The 20931-nt window shown below is 38.2% G+C and overlaps 1 protein-coding gene across 4 annotated transcripts in view; it reads left to right on the top strand.

The window, feature by feature from the left end:
- The window catches only part of ESP1 (hydroxyproline-rich glycoprotein family protein), a 101213-nt gene extending 81114 nt beyond the window's left edge, over positions 1 to 20099 (top strand). For 2 of the 4 annotated variants that reach the window (XM_089403469.1, XM_089403468.1), the window contains exons 5-9: positions 17857 to 17895; positions 17991 to 18578; positions 18775 to 18870; positions 18973 to 19401; positions 19506 to 20099. In XM_089403469.1, coding sequence (XP_089259595.1) covers positions 17857 to 17895; positions 17991 to 18578; positions 18775 to 18870; positions 18973 to 19401; positions 19506 to 19643 — 1290 coding nt within the window. In that variant the 3' untranslated portion in view covers positions 19644 to 20099. The remainder of the gene's footprint in view (positions 1 to 17856; positions 17896 to 17990; positions 18579 to 18774; positions 18871 to 18972; positions 19402 to 19505) is intronic. The other 2 variants (XM_089403471.1, XM_089403470.1) reach the window with 2 other exon arrangements.
- The last annotated feature ends 832 nt before the right edge of the window (positions 20100 to 20931 follow it).

Here is a 20931-nt window from a genome sequence, read left to right as displayed (position 1 = left end):
TAAGGGTCAAAGTGGGAAGGATCAATAGACAATGGGATAGTGTGTGATCCTTACCTCTCATGTTAAGTGGTATCTTGCCTATTGTCCTTGGATATAAGGTGGTAGATTTATCTCCCCTATGATGATTCTTCTATTTTAGATTCAAGAGTGTTCAACAGATGAGCAAAGATGAGCATGGATGAGCAAAAATGAGATATGCCATGATTTAGCGATGACGATGATGAGACATTTGAGATGAAATTTTTGATGCAGTCGAAAATTCCTCCCTAGCTGAGAGGGAGTGTTGAAATTTGGCAGCTTAGGGAGAAATTCCCAGGTCTGTTTTGGAGGCTGAATTCAAGAGCAAGGAGGACAAAAAATTTTGGGCACATTGATCACATTTGAACGCAAAATTGAGTCAACATTTGACCATAGGGTTCACTTTGACTGAATTTGAGGCAAAATTTTGGGATTTTTTTGACCAAGTTTGTCTCAGGGAAAAAGGCCGAACTTTTTGATGCCTTGAATGAACTTTTTGGAGCAGCTTTGACCGATGACCATTGACTAGTTAGGGCAGATTTGACTGCTATTGACTTGTGACCAAAATTTGTGGATTTGACTTTTGACCATATTTAACTTTTTGGGCTCATCTTTGATTAGATATTGGATGATCAATTTGGATAATCAAGGCTTTGACCTTTGTCTCATTGTTGACATACTTGGACATTGTATCACTCTGTTGAACAATTGATGACAATCTAATAAAAGAAGAATTTGAAAAGGATTTTCCCCCTTGTGGGGTTTTACCTTGGTCTTTGACCAAACTATTGTGTCTCTTTTGTTCTTGGCTGTCTTCTATTGTGCATTTGATTTACTGTTCTATCTACAATTGCTTATTGTTGCTGGAAGATTGAATTATATTGGAAATTGATTGCTAATTGAAGAAGAATTGGAATAAGTGATTGTGTTAAGCATAGAACACTGGGAAATTAACAAAGGGGTTAGCTCAATCAGTTTTTGTGAATTTTGTTGGGAATTTGATTAGTTTCTAAGTTTTATGCTAGCAAGTGCCGAAATTGTATCCCCTTGGTTAAGTGTGCTAGTCTATGTTGATAGACTTACTAGGGATGCCATCGACGAATGTGGGGAAACATCCCTTGCATTTTTTTTCATGAATTTTCCCTTTGAAGAAAAAATTAACATTCATAAAAGTCCATAAACTTAGTGCTAAGATATTGGAAAGCATAAAAATAGAATGAGATGGAGCAAGCCCAAGAGTCATTCCTAGCAATCAATATCTCAGTGGTTGGGTTTGGAAGGGGGTCCTTGCTTTCATTACAACAACATCCACAATACCCCTATGTCTTGATTTGAGCTTAGAGCGCCATTAATAAAAGTATCATACTTGTTTTCGAATTTCTCAATCAATGTTGCTTGCAATCATTTCCTTCACATGCCAATATACATCCATAATTTTGGCATACTTGGAATCTCATCCTTAGGAGTGCCTTGGGTCAATGATGACTACACCTACCATAACATCCACCTCTTTCTCTAATTCGTTTTTGCTTGAGATTGGTTTCCATAATATCCACTTGCTTCTTGCTTCTTTGTGCTTCTCCACTTAATAACCCTTAACAATAGGCTTTAGTATATCTAATTGCTTGGATATGTTCACTTGAATCCCTCCATTTGTTGGCTAACCACTTTGCTCATTGACATCCTTGTTCGTAGGAGCTTTGAAGACCTAATTGAGGTAGTAAATAATCAAATATTCTTCTCATCTTGACCTTTTGCAAGATTTATATCCTATTTAATGTTTGTGATCTACATTTCATTGTAGTTGACCATTTGGAGTTGCATCTTGACTCATGTAATGTGCACATTGTTTATGGAATGAAAGGAGTGAACTGCCTTACTCAATTTGTCTCGAAAACCCCAAACCTTCTATAAATAGATGTTAAGCTCCAAGAGAATTGGTGATGGCATGATTTGGCATTTCTCCACGAGGAACTTCTCTCTAGGTGAAGCACATGATCCTTGAATAACCCCCATTACACTGAAATGATTTTCATCACTTGCTTCTTGTATGGCATGTTGTTGTTTACATCCCTAGCCCCCCAATCAAGTGTTTGGTGTCCATTTTTGGGTTCTAAGTCAATTTTTTTTAGATTATTGAGGTCTAGATCTTCCCATCTTAGATACATTCTCTCATCATTTGATTGCACTCCTTAATTGTCATACTTGTTTGCTAGTTTGTTGGCTTATATTTTGATATAGGATGGAATGATGATAGGGATGTTTCTCATGGTTAAGGCAGTGGATTCAAGAAAATAGATATGTGCTAGTTCTTAGAGATCTTCTAAGAATGGGTCATGTATAGAATGTTGGTCATTACATTTGTTAGAAGTTGCAAGACACCTTCAATAATGAGCTTTTCCTTGGATTAGATCCTACTCAAAGGATCACGTCTTTCTTCCTGGTCCTCCTAATGGATAGGGATACCAAGAGATAGTCAAACAATAGTAATATTCTATCCCCTTGATTAGTCAAAACTTTTAGGGGCAATCCAATCCCTCCTCGTAGAGTTTTTGATTTAGATCATTTGGTGATGTATGTTAGACTAGCAAACAACCTTCCTCCTCTAAATCTCGACAATGGGGCACATCCTTCAAATAGAGAAATGACTCTTGTACAACTTTTCTCTTACCCAACTAGTCCTCTATCTTTGCTTCAACCTCAAATGGTAGGGTAGTTTCTTCATGTTAGGACAACCTCCCCTATTTTTCAAGTAGTATGCATTTGGAGCCATGAGGTTGGCTTGTTGTAAAGACTCTTCTAGAGCAATGTTTTCCTGATTGGTTTTTAACCATTATAGTTTAGATACTACATATTAGCTTTGCTTTTGCTTCTATAAGAGTGGTCTTACCACTTCTACTTTGTATAGAGTTAGACACTTTTGTTTTGCATTGCCCCATTGAACTATTTTTGTTCATCTATTGGACATCAATAAACTTGTCTTGTCTTATCTTTTGTATCTTTCCAAACTTGTTCTAAATGGAAATTTGAAGGCCTTTTTTCCATGGCTTGAAGCTTCATAGAGTTGTTGATATCAAGGCCCCTAAATCTTGTATAAGCTCGAAGAATATCTCCCATCTCAGTTTTAAAGACTTTCCCAATTCCAATAGGTATAGGGTTTCCTTCGGAGGCTCCATCAAAATTTAACTTTACGAAGGGTTTGCTTCCAAGCCATTAGAGAAATAGTTCTTGAACTGGCTTCTCCTTGTTGGATAGGGAGCTTAAGTCAATGTCCCAAGATGGGTGGATTATTCTTTCATGGTTTGGACAAGTTTGCCCTTTGCTTGTGATTATGATGCACATATTACTTCACACAAGTTGTTTCCTATGGTTAGCTGAATGTTCCTCTCCTCTCTCTTTTGATACTTGAAGATGGTTGCTTTTGTTCCATATAGTCCATAAGAGAAAACTTTGGAAAGGTTTTTGCCTTCATTCTTCTAGAGTGGCTATGGTATTTTGTTTGTTTATAATAAATCATTTGAAGTATTTCCCTCCTTTACCCCATAAGTTGGTAGCTAGTTTGCATTGATTAAAAAACTGCACTGCACTCCCATAGGCTTGTGCACTCATTTGAAAAATAGATGGGCCCTTGAAACCTTCCCTTGAAACCTCTCCTCTTTAGTTTGTCTTGGATTAGGACCTTCTTTCTTGCAAGTAAACAAAATAAGGTTGTGATCTTTGGCTACACTGAAAGGTTCTAAATGAGATTCTAGATCTGCCTTGGCTCCTCTCCTTATGTGTTTAGCACAAATGAGTAGGGGCATCCTCCTTGGTGCCTCCACCGGAGGATGTCGACACCTTTTTCCCTAAACAAATGATTTTGTATTTTTGAGATGACTAAATGGCGTTATGAATCGCTTGAGTGATTCCTACTGGCCAAGTTTTAGGGGGTCTCTAGGTTCTCCAAGGTTTTTCCTTTTGATGATCAACCCAATAGTTCTTGATAGTCCTCTAGTGATTAATGGAGTTATTCTCTCTAGCCATTAGAGCTCGAGGTTCCCACTCCATTTGATGTTATGTTTCTAGGAGTCTTTTTAGAAAAGGGTTGAGTCTTCGCCCTTACCTCTGAGAAGCTATGTTGTGGGACCAAATCTTTAATCCATTAGGATATTTCTAGTACCTCCCATCCTTGTTATGCTATCCTTTGCAATGCCATGCACATATTTGCCCCATAAATCGTTCGTTCCTTCTAGCAATCTTTGCCAAGTTTCCCTCACAAGGTCCTACTCATGTGTTGGAACTTGGAGGCCTCTTATTCCTAGGCCTTCCAAAGATTTGGATAGACCTTATCCTAGGCGACCAACTACCATTTTTCCCTTTATTCAGCCCTCCCTTGAAGTGGGCATGTTGGAGGATTTTTATGGCTTTGATAATTTTAGGAGCAATCAATGCCGGGAAAGGATATATAGGCATGGGTTAAGGACTAATTTGATTACTGTTACATCCTGCATACCATATCTGATTTATATTCCCAGCAATATTTTATACCCAGTAATTAATTAGCCCAATAAATTAATTTTCAGAAATTACTTTTAAAAAAAATGCAGCAGAAGCACAATTAGAAAATCAATTATATTGCAGAAATTTTAAAACCTTCCAATTTATCCTTCATTTCTATTACTCAGAATAAATAAGGGCTCCCTTACAGGTAAAATTGTCCACAGAAAATTACAAAATTTATACAGCAAATGGAACCTGGAAATCTCATCCCCCTGCCCCCCAGCCCTATGGAATACTCAGCGCCTGGAAAATTTCAGCCCTTGGAAAATTCAGCTTCCCCAGTCTGCAATTCTGCCTGTTCTCTCCTAACCTCATACGGTCTGTGCACTAGGTGAACCTCTTGTCCTCATCTAAGCTGTGACTCGTACAACCCCCTGTGTACGTCTCCAAGCTAGATCTCACCCCCCTGCAAATTTGACCTTCAAAGATCTTGGCCTCCACAGGTTTCCTCTCTTCGGTATTTTCTGTTGCAACATTTCCTTCTCCTGAGCCCTTAGACTCCCACTTGTCACTTGATAAAATCACTCTCTCAATGATCAATGTGTCTTCCTCATCTCCTTAAGCTTTCTTTAATAATTTCTCATTGAGTGAGATCCCTAATCCTAATTTCATAAGTGATGGATGGCTAGGATCAGATCCTAACCCACTTGAGTTCAATGGTAGAGATTAGATCTAATTCACTAAAATGAGTAATTCACTTTTCTTTACTCTTTAGAAAACCTTAGCCCAATAGCCAATATTAATTAATTAATCAATCAATCAACGTGCTTTTCTTAAGTTAGACTCAGGAAAGAATCATAAAAGTCACTTAATTGATAAATTAGGCAAGTACCTAGAGGGGCTTTGGACAACTTTTGCATGAGTGACACTTAGCCTATTGAGAAGCACCCGTCCGAGCTATAATCATCAACAGTTAGGAAGACTCACCTTGTTAGAGAGAGAAAGTGAAATGTCCATCCTTCAATTTTCTAGTTTAACTTGCCAAGAAATTCTCCCCATGAGACATTCTTTCCTGCTTGAGATTTTCCATGGTTGATTGGTCTGCCTGAGGCCTCTAAGAAGGTGTCCATCCATTTCCTTGGCCTCTACGTTCGTTTCACCCATTAACATGGTATTGTCCACAAATTGTAGATGAGTGAGAGCATCACCGTTTTGGGTGATCTTGATCCCTTTCAGTTGTCCTTGATCTTTTGCTTTTACCAGACTTAGTCTCAGCCTCTCTCACCTTTCTTTATTCTTCCGTCACTTCCTAAACATCCTTTACCATGGTCTGCCAAAAACCGTGGAAGAAGTCTGTAGTGAAACCATCTAGACCAAGTTACCAACAGACTTCCTTGTCACCATTTCCTTTATCACAAGCCCAACTTTTTCAAGTCTATAGTTCTCATTAAGCAGGTACTTTGGTCATCATATACTAATCTAGATATTTTCTGAGTGGTGTTCGTGATTGATTCCTTTCTTCCCATTGAGTTCCCACTATAGGTTCGAGTACAAGGTTGCTGAAGTAATTTCAAATTTCCTGCTCTATGTTAGTGTGGGTCTCCAGCTTCTCCCATTTCTCCTGGTTTTTTTGGAGAGAGAGAATGCTATTGTTGTTTTGCCTGTTTATGGTAGTGTGGTGGAAGAAACTAGTATTCCATTTCCCTTCCTTGAGCCACCTAAGTCCCGATGTTGGGTTCCATATAGTCTCCTCCCGCTGTTCTCTCCTGTGCAGGTTCTCCTGCAGCTGAGCCTCCAAAGAGCATAGAGCCTTTGTCATTCCATTGTTTGTTATATCATGTTGAAGCCCTGTCATCTTATGTTCCATATTGTTTTGGAAGATATTCCAGAAAACCTGTGTTCCAGATTTTAAGCTTGGGTTTTATGTTATTTTACTTGTGTTAAAGTTGGAGCATTTTGGTAACTTTTGTTCTTCCAATCTCTTCCCACCATTGTCTAATCATGTTTTGTAAGTATGGATGGGACAATTAGAACCTTCTGAAGCAAAGGGGAATGGGCTTAGGTATGTCAAGGGATTTTGTCTAGTTGTTTGACACTATTCTAGGCAGAACCTTAGCTTCCAGGTTCTTTCCTCTGCCCACAAAGGATTTGGAAACCAGTAATTGATGTAAATGAACTACTATCTACTGTTGGCATCCTATTTTATTATTCCTAGTGTGACATCCATTAGTAGTTATCACATTTAATAATATTAGATCCTCTATGATCTCTTTGAATCTGTTGCTTTCCTTGTCAAGCCTGCGAGTTCCTCAATTCTTTCCACGAGAGAATTGATCAGGTTGAAATCTCCATCTATAATCCATCGTTCCAGCTGAAGGGTCCTTCCCATAGCATGTAATGAATCAAAAAGGTCCTTTATATTATATTTGTAGGATCATAGACATTAGTGATGATTCCACTCTCCTTTGATCCTATTTTCCTGAAGTTTCTTGCAATGAATCCCACAAGCAGTTGGATCCCATAGAAAGATTTGAGCTGTGTTCTAAAGGATTTCCATTCCTCTATAGACATCCATTCCAAATCGATTTTGTTATTGTTTTCATTTTCTCCTCACTACATTTCGTTGCCTTGGATGCACATGATATCTGTGATTTCCTTCATAATCTTGTTTTTGAGAAATATCTGCTTCCCTTTTGCATTCAAGATGTGTATTTTCCAGGTTCATGTTAAGTTTGATTGCTATCGAGGAGGTAACTCTCTATCGGGGCTTTCGATTTTCCTGAGACAATTAAGAGAGCTCCTTTTCCTGTACTTTTTTGTTTTCTAGTTTTTAAAGTTTTTTCTCTTGCTTATTTTTGTATTTTTGCTTTTGGGGTTTGAGAATATTGGATTTGATACCAAGGTTGTCTCTGTTCTTAAAATTGATCATTCTCTTCCATCTCGCCTTTCCCCTTTATCAATTCCATGTGTAGTTGCCTTAACTGCTCCTGTGGTAGAATTTCATTGTAGTCATTGCCATATTTTTCCATGGGCACACGTGTTAACATGTGTCATTTGCACATCCTTCTCTAGATCATTGGTTTTCTCTTTCAATCCATCTGAGTATCCCTCTTCTTTCATTGCCAACTCTTCCTGCATCTCCTTACCCTGTTCTATTCTTGCATTTGGTGATGTCTCTGTGTGCTGATCTTCCATTTTCCTTCTCCTGGTCTCTGTTTCTATTCCTTGCTTGGTTCCTTTCGCTTTGTCATCTGATTTGATGCTCATAGGTTGAGGTTCCTGTGTTAAAATTTCACTCCAAATCCTCTGTGAATAATTTACTTATGATCTCAAGTAAAATTACTTGCTGAAATTTAATTTTAAACAGAGAATTTCAGAACATAGAATTATCACACAATCGCTGGAAAAATAAATCAGTGGAAGTAAAAATAAATTTACAAATACACAACTAAATTTTCTTCCCTTCAAATTAGTTTTTCATTAAATTATTCCAAAATTACAAGGGCTTCCCACACTAGGAAAACTCACCCACTGAGAAAGATAAACCCACAGCAACCTGCTGGCTGTACGGCATGGCCATACGGTCGTCCTGCACCCTCTTCTGCTTGCGGCCTGCTGTCTGTATAGTGTATGGCTGAGTATGGCTCTAATGGAAATCGTATGCTGAGTTCTCGGCTGAATCGTATGGCCTCTCTTCTTCTCCTGGCCCCTTCACCCAAATCATATGGCTTCTCTCTGCTGAATCAGACCTCCACTAATTTGCTGAGATCAATTTCCTGCTGCACTCCTGTTTCCCTTCTCTCCTAGCTTGCACACTGAGCAATATCTTTGTCATTCTGTGCAATTAACTGTATCTGTCACTGTGTCATTTTCTCTTTTACCTTGCCTTCCTATAATTTTGAGTTAATGACTAAGTCTCCACAACTCTAATCACTCATTGAGATTAAATCCCAATCTCACTAGGGTGGAGATTTATCTAAATGACCAGTGTAATTAAATTACACTTTATTAGACTTTTCATAACTTAAAATTAAAAGGCTCTTCACTTTAATAATTTACTTTAATAAAGTGAATTATAAACTAGAAAGGACTTTAGACAACTTCATGAACGTTTAACACAACCTGTGCAGAAGTTCCTGTCCAAGCTACAATCATCAACATCCTGTTCAGAGGATTCTTTTGACTTCATCCATGAGACATGTGACTTTTGCCACTGATTGTTCTCACCATTCTCTCTGTTGTCTATTTATAAAGTGTTGAAACTGTTTTCATTCTGCACTGAGCTTTTGGGTGCCTTTTGAGTTGGTTTTTTTGTTAGGTTGGCATTTGCTCTGGACTTTCTTGAAGCCATGGTTGTCTGTTTCCTCTAGCTTTTTTTGGGTATGTTATCGAGGGAACCATCTCAGAAGAGGTGTCTCTGCTCATTGCATTCACAGCATCTGAAAAGAACGTGCTTATAGTCAGTTTAGGGTTTGAACACATTCAACACCTTGGAAATTTATTCGTATTGAGTCAGGGTGAGCAACTGAAATATTTATATAGATGCAGATGCAGGAATAGGAGGTATGCTCACCCTGTTTTGTTACTTCTGAGGTTTTGACAAAGTTGGGGAGCATGTTGGCTACCCTTTCCATTGTTTCGTCATAAATTAACTCTTGTGGCAGTGAGTACATATATATCCAGAGTCCAGACTCTCTTGCGGCAGTGAGTACTTGTGTATCCAGAGTCCAGACTGACTCTTGCAGCAGTGAGTACTTATGTATCCATAGTCCAGGCTGACTCTTGTGGCAGTGAGTACTTTTGAATCCAGAGTCCAGCCTGGCTTGGGTGAAGCTATCCTTTGGGCTGATTCTATCTGTCAAATACCTCTGATGTAAGCCCACTGAGTTGAAGAAGCAAGGCCCATTTTCAAAGATTATGTCTGTCTTTGATATTGGTGAAGAGGTGCTTCATAACAGGGGTTCTCAGCTGTCATTTCTAGGTAGCTGCCTTTCGTTTTAGCTTCTTTGTTTCATGTTCAATTCTCTACCTGAGGCTTTGTTGGCTCAGCTCTTTTGCTGGTGTGTAATGTTCCCTACTAATAATAAAAATAAGAAATAATAAATAATATAATATAATATTAAAATATAAGAAAATAAATGATAAACAATAAAGAAAAGATACTAATAGTAAATAAATAATAAATAATGAAGAAAATATAATAATAATAAATAAATAAAATAATAAATAACAATACTAGAGTTCTAAATAAATATAAATAAAAATAAACTGTAAAAATAAGTAAAGTTAACAAAAACTAAAATAAAATAAGAAAGAGTTAAATTAAGAGAACTATAAAAATAGTAAAAATAAGTAAAGTTATCAAAAAGTAAAAAAGAATAAAATAAGAAAGAATTATATTAAGAGAATTACTAAATTAAGTTAAACTTAAAATAAAGAAATAAAAGTTGCATGTTGACACATGGAGTGTGTGCATGCAGTTACCCTTCCAATGTTTGCTCTATTTAATAGACAGTGAGGAAGATGAGAGATCATTCCATCATCCATTCTCTTGGGAGAAAAGTGTGGTGAGACAAAGGATTCCCTAGCAGTAGTATGTTGATTGAGGGCTCAGGGTGACCAGTGGTAGAAAGATTATATGCAGCTGAGCCTACTGTTGGGTGGAGAGTCGTCCCCAAAAATTTGTTGCGGTTAGCAGGATTCAAATAGCGTTCAACTCCGAAATCACAAGTAAGGGATATCATCGCCGCAGGTAAGTTGTCTCTACTCATATTTCCGAAATTCGATGCTAAATAGTTGATAAATTGTGTGTTGATTATAAATCGCAAGACATCCAATAAAACTAGAACGATCTGGGGCATATCCCTCATTAGCCGAGTGATTGGGTTGTACTGGTTGCGTTAACATGACGTGTGTTGATTTTTTCTGTAAATTCCTCCTTATTCTTCCCATGAACTTCATAGTGCATGCCCATAACATAAGTCAAGTTTGTTCTTGATTTATGAACACCAACACATTATATAAAGTGCATCAAATGGTGATATCACCCCCCTTCTAGGCAAATTATAAGTTGCCCCTTCTTCTTCCCCATCTTTATTTTTCAAGATTATATTGTGACTATGAGTTTAATTTATCCTCCTCCTTCTGAGTTGGTTGTGGTTACAAGGATACCATTCATTTTTCTCATTAGAAAACATGCAACTAATTAGATTAATTACGCGATTTATAATCAACACACAATTTATCAACTATTTAACATTGAATTTCGAAAATATGAGTAGAGACAACTTATCTGCGACGATATCCCTTACTTGTGATTTCGGAGTTGAACGCTATTTGAATCTTGCTAACCGCAACAAAGTTTTGGGGATGACTCTCCACCCAACCGTAGGCTCAATTGCATATAATCTTTTTACAATTGGCCACCCCCGAGCCCTCAATCAACATACTACTGCCAGGGAATCTTTTGTCTCACCACACTTTTCTCCCAAGAGAATGGAATGATGGAATGATCTCTCATCTTCCTCACCGTCTATTAAATAGAGCAAACATTGGAAGGGGAACCGCAAGCACACACTCCATGTGTCAACATCAATGTTTTAAAACTCCGACTCGAACTCCAACTCGGCCGAGAGTCGACTCTGACTCCGACTCGGTATCGACTCGGTCGGCTCGATTTCAATGACTCAGTCGTTATAAAAAATACATTAAATATATATTTTTTATAAAAACACATAATTTTAAAGATTTTCATTCATGTTTCCAAACACACAACATTAGAATATAGATAGAAGACAACATATGATCAAAGTAGGCTCATGAATATATCCATTATATTAAAATGGCACCCAGTGCACTGTCCAATACGTACATGATGATGATATAGAGATCAAAACAAAAACACATAACCAAGGAGGCTAGAAATGGGCTCTACAACAAAAGTCTGTGACCAGTACTACTGGCTACTGCTAGAGTTGCCAACATCATCTGGCTCAAAGCGGGAGCGAAAGCGGGGAGCGAGAGCGAAACGGGAGCGGGAGCGACAATTTCGGAAGCTCCCAGTTTGGGAGCGAATCCCAGAGGAGTTCGACAACCAATGTCACTAACATTAAGGTACATAGAGGGATTGGTGCTCTTGATTAAATTCGAGTTCCATACCCTAATACATGACAAAATTCAATGGCAGCATTGCAATCCCCCAATCCTGAAATCCTGAAAAATCGATAAATCTGCTGGATTTTGAATGAAATCTAAAATTCTACTTTCTCCATATGAAATCCAATGAGGCCGGAACCACTCTCAAACATCCTGAGTCATTTCATGGTAATGTTAAAAATTTAAGTAAAAGGATGAAAATGAAGATTAAGGAGAATTGCACTTTTACTTTAAGAATTTAACATTACCATGAATAGCATAGCCTTAGTAGGGAAATATGATCAAATACTAGGGTTTGGGAAAGGGGAATGGACCCCAAAGACTAGCAAACTAATTCATAAACCCCTTTGGAGTCCCCCACACTTAGAAAAATTAAAAAAAAATAAAAAAAGGCGTGTTTTTATGGTTCATTGGGCACTGTCAGCTACCCGACCGAGTAGTTACGGATCCGATCGAGTCGGCTGAGTTATGACTGACTCGGCCGATCGAACCAAATTTCCTGCCGGGTTGAAATTTTTTTCCTGGCTCGGACCAACTCAGCCAACCGAACCGAATTTTCTCCCGGATTGAAATTTTTTTTTCGGCTCGGACCAACTTAGCCGAGTCGGTTCCGAGTCGGCCGGATCTTAAAACAATGGTCAACATGCAATTTTTATTTCTTTATTTTAAGTTTAACTTAATTTATTAATTCTCTTAATATAATTATTTCTTATTTTATTCCTTTTTACTTGTTGATAACTTTACTTATTTTTACTATTTTTATAGTTCTCTTAATTTAACTCTTTCTTATTTTATATTTCAGAGTTGAACGCTATTTGAATTTTGCTAATGGCAACAAAGTTTTGGGGATGACTCTCCACCCAACCATAGACTCAGCTGCATATAATCTTTCTACAACTGGCCACCCCCGAGCCTTCAATCAACATACTACTGCCAGGAAATCCTTTGTCTCACCACACTTTTCTCCCAAGAAAATGGATGATGGAATGATCTCTCATCTTCCTCACCGTCTATTAAATAGAGCAAACATTGGAAGGGGAACCGCATGCGCACACTCCATTTGTCAATATGCAACTTTTATTTTTTTATTTTAAACTTAATTTAATAATTCTCTTAATCATAGTTTTAAAAACCGCTCAGAAAAACCGGTAACCGGTCAAACCGGCTGGTTAGCTAGCTGGCCGGTCCGAACCGGCCTAAAAACCCGGTCAGACCGTTCATTTGCCCGATTTTTGGCCTTAACCGGTGAAAATCGGCCGGTTTAGGACGGAACCGGCCGGTTTGTAACAAACCGGCCGGTTTTGTCCTAAACCGGCCGGTTTTGTCCTAAACCGGCCGGTTTTAGGCACAACCACCATAAAGTTAAAAAAACATGTTTTTGACTGTGTTTGAGGGGTTTTGGGGGGGGACTAAGGGTGTTTCAACCCTAACAATGTTGGCAATTAATGGTAATGTTAAATTCTTAAAGTAAAAGTGACATTTCCTTTAATTTTCATTTTCATCCTTTTACTTAAATTTTTAACATTACCATGAAATGACTCAGGATGTTTGAGAGTGGTTTCGACCTCATTGGATTTCATATGGAGAAACTAGAATTTTAGATTTCACTCAAAATTCAGCAGACTTAATGGTTTTCAGGATTTCATGGTTTGGGGGTAAACAATAAATGCAATTAGAGCTCCAAATGATAAGAAAAACTCCTGATCTAGATCCCATTGTGTTGGACGATATTGATCCAACATCAGAATGGGTGGAGGAGACTGAAGAACCTGTGTTTGAGGCTGATTTTGATATCGACATGGCTTTGGCGGGGGATGAAGCAGATTATGTGGTGGCATCAGAACCAGGATCAATAGCGGCATCAAGGAAAGGCAAGGAACCAATGGAAGGCACTAGTCATGCAGGTCGACAAACTCGTGCTTCCATTAGGTCCACTTCTATTGTCATTGGTGGCATTGATACTGAGGTTGCAGATCAAGCTGAGGCATCCTCAGACTCTGAACCAGATGATGTCTATGTAGCTCCTGATGATGATCTTGTGTCTACTACTAGTAGTGGTAATGAACTTGATGATTGATCATGTGTATACTGTAGACTTGTAGTAGGCCAATGGCCTCATAGCTTGCAGCAATGTTTTTGGACTTTATAGGCCATTTAGAGCCTCATTTGTTATGTATTTTGCTATTTTGGTGATGATATGTATTGCACTCGGTGCCATTTTGATGTATTCACCTTTACATGGTATATAAATGAGCAAACTTTGCATATTTTGTCTCTATTGGCTTGGAATCATGGTTTTACATCTTAAAAATAGTTTTGTTTCATTAAAATTTAATTATTTAATGTATTTTTTTAAAACCGGTTCGTTTAGACCAAACCAGTGCCGGTTAGACCAGTTCCGGTCGGTAAGCCGGTTCATTAGGTGGACCGGTCCGGTCACCGGTTCCGGTTATAAAAACATTGCTCTTAATATAATTCTTTCTTATTTTATTCCTTTTTACTTTTTGATAACTTTACATATTTTTACTATTTTTATAGTTCTCTTAATTTAACTCACTCTTATTTTATTTTAGTTTTTGTTAACTTTACTTGTTTTTACTATTTTTACAGTTTATTTTTATTTAGAACTCTAGTATTGTTATTTATTATTTTATTTATTTATTATTATTATATTTTCTTCATTATTTATTATTTATTTACTATTAGTATCTTTTCTTTATTGTTTATCATTTATTTTGTTATATTTTAATATTATATTATATTATTTATTATTTTTATTATTATTAGGGGACATTACATGGTGCCTGCCACAAGTATTTCTTGAAGGAGAACGATGGGGAGGATGGCTTGCCTCCTCCTTAGAAGCCCTTGCTTCCAATGTCTGATCTGCTAATTGCAAATAGAAAACTCTAGTTTCACTCTCTGATCCCACTCACTGTAGAGTCCAAGTTACTAAATTCACTGAGAAATTTATCTTTGTTTGTAAGGAAGAGTCCCAAACATTCATGGGCTATTCCCTTGAGTGACTTTCTGGTTTTTTTTTTTCTGTCTCTGTTGGATTCTCCCTTTCCTACATTTATTTTGGGCTTATTAGTATTTTACATCAAGTGAAATTTTCACTGAAAGTTGACCTTAAAAGTGTGGACAAATTTGTATGGTTGTTGTTTCTTGTTTCTTTTTTTTTATTCAACCTCATTCATTACATATTAAAGTGTGTTCCTTCCACAAAATAGTAGTGCCTGAAAAATCGTTGCTTCTAGTCAAGAATCCTTGCCATGTATGTTTACTACTTGTCACTGGGGATCTGTTTATGGTCATTGGTTATAGCCAATAAGAGGCAACCAACCACAAGGATAACAATGTTTTTTAATTTTAGCATGGCAGACTGACTTTAGTTTCTGGTTGCTTTGATTTGTTAGTGTTTTATGGTCTTTTTTTATTGCATAACTGTCACACGGGGGCTGTGGTGTCATCGTCACCAATTCCATGATATGTGACATTCTTAAGAGCGTAGTGTTTGGGGCCCAATTCTCTCAGAGAACATTTCAGACACTACTGTTTGTCTAAAGTGGAAACTCAAATACCTGTCATAACCTACAACTGTTTGGATCTGCTGACTTGTAAAAACTTATTTCTTTTGATTTTAGTTATTTAATGGAACTAAGTGAGCAGGGCGTGATGAGGGTATGCATTTGTTGAGGGCAAATAAGAATTGACTTCTTTTTTTTTCTGTCCATGTTTGTATCACAAAAACTCTGTTGGCTCTTCACTTTTTCTGGGAAAAATAATTTCGTAATGCCTGAATATCAAATATATGCCTCCTGAGTCCTATATCTTGCCAGCCTTTTGTTCTCTTAACTGGTAGAAACCTTGTCAGAGACATTCTGCAACACTGAAACCTTCTAACTCGACTGCAGTTTCTGATGCATCTATTGTAGGCAGAACAACATTCAGGACAATACTTTCTTTGTTTCCTTTTTCATAGTATTTCTCTATTGTCATTTCATGACTTGGCATTCTGAGTAAGTTTGCATATGGAATCATTGTGACAGAATACCCAACATGAATAGTGTAAATAAGTTAATAACTAAACTGATATGGTTCAGTTCTAACACGGTAACATAAGACAGCCAAATATAGTATTGATCCTGGTTTAGTTACCTTGATTGTCTCCCTTTTTGCCTCTCCTTTTCTGTTTGCTCCTGTCTTGAGTATTGCATTCTTGTTTATCAGAAAATAGAGTGTTTTTCTGTTGCTTTAGGCCCCTGGCAAATGCCCCATCTTTATTTGTCTTGAACATGTTGCTGAAGTAGTTTGATCTTGCAAGCGAAAATATCTTTATATAATCACTCTTTTGACTTTTATTAGTTTGGCCATTTTTATGCTTTCCCACCACTATTTTCAGTGGGTCAAGTGTGGTTAGGAAAACACAAACATACTCTCTCCCTTAATCCACAAGGCTTTAAGAAGTTAGATCGTATATCTAAAAAGTGCAACTATTTAGTTGTCCTTATGGACAAGGAGATTAATGAATCATTGCTTTTGGGTGCAGGTTGCATACAGCCTTCCTTTTGAGTCCTATTGCATTATGCTTTTCTTTGTTCTATTATACCACATCATTTGCATAGATTAGGAGTACATGGATATATTGATGAATGTTTGTATGCGGTAAACTGGTCTGGTCATCTTTCCAGTTCCATCTCTTTTTCCAACTGCATACTAAAATAGTCTGCTTGCATAGCATGATCCTTGTGGGTCCATAGGATATGAATTTTCTAGCTCCACAGGTGCCAAGAGACTTCATTGCATTGCCAAATTTCTCCAATGATAAACTCTGGCATAAGTTATAACAACTCATCTAATTGTATTTACAGGGACAATGAGCTTGTGTAGCATGATGCTTGTGGGTCCGGAAGACATGAGATTTCTAGTACTAGAGGGCCCAAAGAGCCTACATTGCATGCCAGGACAGGTCAACTAGGCACAAAGATCAGTCCAATGATACAGAAACAACCTTAAGTATATAGTGACTTTATATGTTGCATCAGATGTTTGATATATCAAATATGTCAATACTAGTGCATGCATGTGTATGATCTCCACTAACTTTTGGGGATGCAGGACGAACTCCCTAAATTTCAGAGGATGTGATAGGGGGCACTGGGGTCCTCGAGATATGGGGCATTTCTATCTCAAAGTTCAACCAAGTTTTGGGGATGCAGGGAGTGGGGACCCCAAAATTTCAGACGATGTCATAGAGGACACTGGGGTGTTTGAGAAACGGGAACCTATCCCAATTATTAAATATATATAAAAAAGACAACAAATTCTAGATATAAAAAGGCTCAAGGGTTTAAACTTTAGATTTACCAGTGGCTAGTTTGGTTCCAGGAGGTTGCCAGTTTGAATCCCCCCTCCCTGGGTTAGGTGCACTAGTCTATGCTGATGGGTTTTCTAAGATTGCCATGATTTCAAAGAGCAGTACAAAAGGTTTGTGGGTTATGGCTGTCCGCTTCAAGGACTGACCTAATTTGTTCGAGTAATAGGTCGTTCACATCTAGACATTGACGTGGAAGGATTAGTCTGATTCATGCAAAATCCCGGCTTATGCATTTCACCATTTGCACAGTTGTTTTGACTGCCAGTGGGTGATTCACTTGGCTGCCTTGCAGTTTATAAGATTTATCAAAATTTGGGAGTCGCTCTCCACCTCTAGGTGGCTGAGACCTCTTACCTGGCCAAGTTTGAGCCTTGTAGCAAGGCTTCTGCTTATGCATATGCTTGATTGTTTGTGTTTTCTACATTGTAGCTAGAGTATGCTAATTGCATCTTCTCTTTGTTGTCTCAGATTATTTCCTCACAACCATTTGGGCCTGTATTGCCTCTTGATGCTTCATCTATGTTGAGCTTGGAATAGTTTTGTTTGTGTGATTCAGTTATACTGCTTGTCAGTTGTGTCATTCTCCCTGCCATTAGCGGAAACACATTATTGGTACTTCACCAGTAGTGTATGTTTTCTCGGTAGGAAATATTGGTACTCTTAAACTGAGGTTGCAAATTTCTATTCTTCTATTTGCTCAACTCTCCTACTCTATAGGGTAGTTGTGTGATTTATGGTTTTTTTCTCTTCTAGAGGTACAAATGCATCTTCGTCTGAAATGCCTGCTGGTTGTGTTAAGAGCTATATTTATTTTTGTGTTACAGGCACAGATAATGCTTGGTATGTTGCGGCCTCCACAAGTGGTATTTTCTTGTTTCACTTCCAATACATTTATAATTAGTTATTTTAAGCATGTGATTAATATGATGTTATGTTATTTTTGTCTGGGGGCTTCCAGATGCCTAACATCCAGCAGTCTCTAAGTCAGCCTCCTCAACCGGTGCAAGTAGGGCCTCAGGGGCAGATTCAACCCAGACCACAGGGTCAGATGAATTCAGTACAAAGTCAAGTACCACCTAGGCAGCCAACACAGATGCAAGTTGGGCAGCATGGTCAGATGCCAATGATACCACAGTCTCAGCCTCAAAGCACTGCAATGCAACCATCTATACAGCGGCCTTTATCCATACCTCAGCCTCAGATGCAAGCTCCCCAACAATCTCAGGCTCATTTGCCTCTTCAACCAGCATCCCAATCTATGCAACAACCACCACAAGGTCGGAGTTTGTCAATGCATCCTCCCATTCATTCTGCTCCCCAGAATCTGCCAATGCAGCCTCAAGTTCCTACTGTTCTCTCAGGTCAGCCTCAACAGTCTTTCAACCAGTCAACTACTGGACTACATCAACCAGTGCAACCACCATTGCCACAACAGCCAAGGCCTCCTATGCAACCACCTCCACATCAGTTGCAGAATCAGCCAACTCAGAGTTTGGGCTTTCAATCAATTGTTCAACAGCAATCACAGTCGCAAGCATTGTTTCAGGTATAGTTTCTAGATATTGCATTACAGATTGCATCTCTGGAAGAGCTTGTGAAATTATATCTATAATGATGATCTGCTTTTATGAAAATTTATATTCTAATAAGACTTGAGGAATGCGATTCTGTTTATAAAGAAGATTTTCAACGGCCCTTATGCTCATACTTCAACAAAATTTTCTGGGATGTTCAATTTGTAGCAGCCAGGAAGCGGTCAAACTAACATGGGTGTTCCATTTCAGCCACATGCCCAACCTCCATTGCCAAGTCAGCCACCTCCACAGCAACTATATCAGGTAATAAGGGGTTTATAACTTTATTCTCATTGTGAGCTCAATCAGAACATTCATCTTGTTGGTATGCTCTAACATAATTCTTTTATTCCCTTATACCTACAGATGAATCCAGGCAGTGCAGTTGGCCCTGTTTCACATGCAGGCCCAGATATAAGTGGTCAAGGCTTAGGGCATGGCAACCTGTCAAATGTGGGCCATGGAATCCAACCTGGTCGGGGGCCTAATATGGGTCAAGGCTTGAGTAGCATGGGGCCTACTGTATCATGGCAACCCGTTCCTCCAGAAAGTGCTGCCAATACTGTTAGTGGAGTTCCACATTCAACCATTCCACCAGGGATGGGAGGGCCCATGAGTTTAAGTGGGGGTATGATTGCAGGCATGACTGATTCTGCTGGACAATCTACTGGGCCTCTTGGAACTGGAATGAATACAGGACTACTGGACATGGGAGGATCTAATATGGTTCGTTCCCAAGGTCTGAATGAGATGCAAACTCAAGCACTGCCACAGCAGCAGCAACTAGTTTCTCATGTGAGTCATACTGTAAAGTATCATCTAGTTCTTTTATTGATAGGTCAAAATGATATCCTTTGCTACAGTACTAACACAATGGTCATTGTGTGATTTCGATGCAGCTATCATATGATCAGGAAAAAGTTTTATTGCAACAAGTGATGAGTCTTACCCCTGAACAAATTAGTTGCTTACCTGAGGAACACAGGCAGCAAGTTTTTCAGCTGCAGCAAATGTTCCGTGGATCTCAAGGCAACTGATCCTTTCACCGCACTATACCCTTAATAACGAGCCTGCCTGGGATTAACATGCCAGTATTTCTTTACTTGTTACATTGTTGTAGACTGGAGGGTCTGATCCTTGATTTTTCAAAATTGTGATAGGATATGGTGCACGATTTAATTGTACAATGTTCTCAATATGGATCGCTCTTCGGTGAAGGCAGGTGTTAATCATAAGAATACAATATTGTAGAAATAGAGGAGTTGCTTATGGCTACGCCAGTGTATACTTCAATGTTACAATTGATTGGGAATATGCAAAAATGCTCCCACACATCTTTTCTCAAATGACTTCTTGTTGCCTCTTGCATAATATTGCCACTGCTGTGGCTGAGAGGGCTTCTCATTCTTTTTCTTTCTATTTTGTAGCGAACAAGTTTTAAGAAAAAATTCTGTGCAAAGAGACAGAATAACTTCGCAAAATTATTTTCTAAAGTGAAGAGTCTATTTCTATGGTTTGATCAGAGTGCATAAATCTAGACATGTTAGACTACACATTATATATTTTTGGGAGGCAAGAATCTGTCTCTTACACAATTATACATATTATTTTCTTGTTTGCATTCAGTCACTCAGCATTTGCAATAATATTGGCCATCATTAAATGTCAACTGTACTAAGTGATATTCACTATATAAGACAATAAAATAATGCAATTCGATACTTTAGTATATTGGTCGTTTGTCTGTTCAAGAGACTTTTGGACAGTATGTGACAACAGGAGTAAATGTTATCTCAACTATGAAGTTGGCCTTAAAAGGCTTCACTGACTGATCACTGGTATTATCCATGAGCAAGATCCTAATATTCTGAGTTCAAGATGAAAATACAGTCATTGTGCTGAGTAGTGGTTCTTTGTTTTCTAAGGTTTCCCCTATCAGACCACCTTTTGTTACTCTTCTGTGATAGTCACTTGTATCTCTGAGTTACCTCGACGCTCCTGCATTATATTTGTGACTGGCTGCATTTTTTAGTGCCATTAAGCTCTTCTTCTGGTCAGCTGTGGATATTTGAAAGTATTATCATATTGACGGTCAGTAGTTCATTACATTTCTTTTGCATTATATTTGTGGCTGGCTGCATTTTCTAGTGCCATTAAGCTCTTCTTTTGGTTAACTGTGGATATTTGAAAATATTATCTTATTGATGGTCAGTAGTTCATTACATTTTCTTTTGGTCACCTATGGATAAAGCACCATCTTATTGACGGTCAGTTTCCAATTGCATTTCTAAATGCTTTAATGCCTGTATGCCTCTTGAAAAGGGA

The sequence above is a fragment of the Pinus tabuliformis genome, chromosome 2_1, assembly GCF_031772625.1.
Source record: "Pinus tabuliformis cultivar Carrire ecotype Pingquan chromosome 2_1, CPIR1, whole genome shotgun sequence".
In the NCBI taxonomy this organism is placed as follows: Eukaryota; Viridiplantae; Streptophyta; class Pinopsida; order Pinales; family Pinaceae; genus Pinus; species Pinus tabuliformis.
This window is presented reverse-complemented; position numbering and strand designations above follow the sequence as displayed.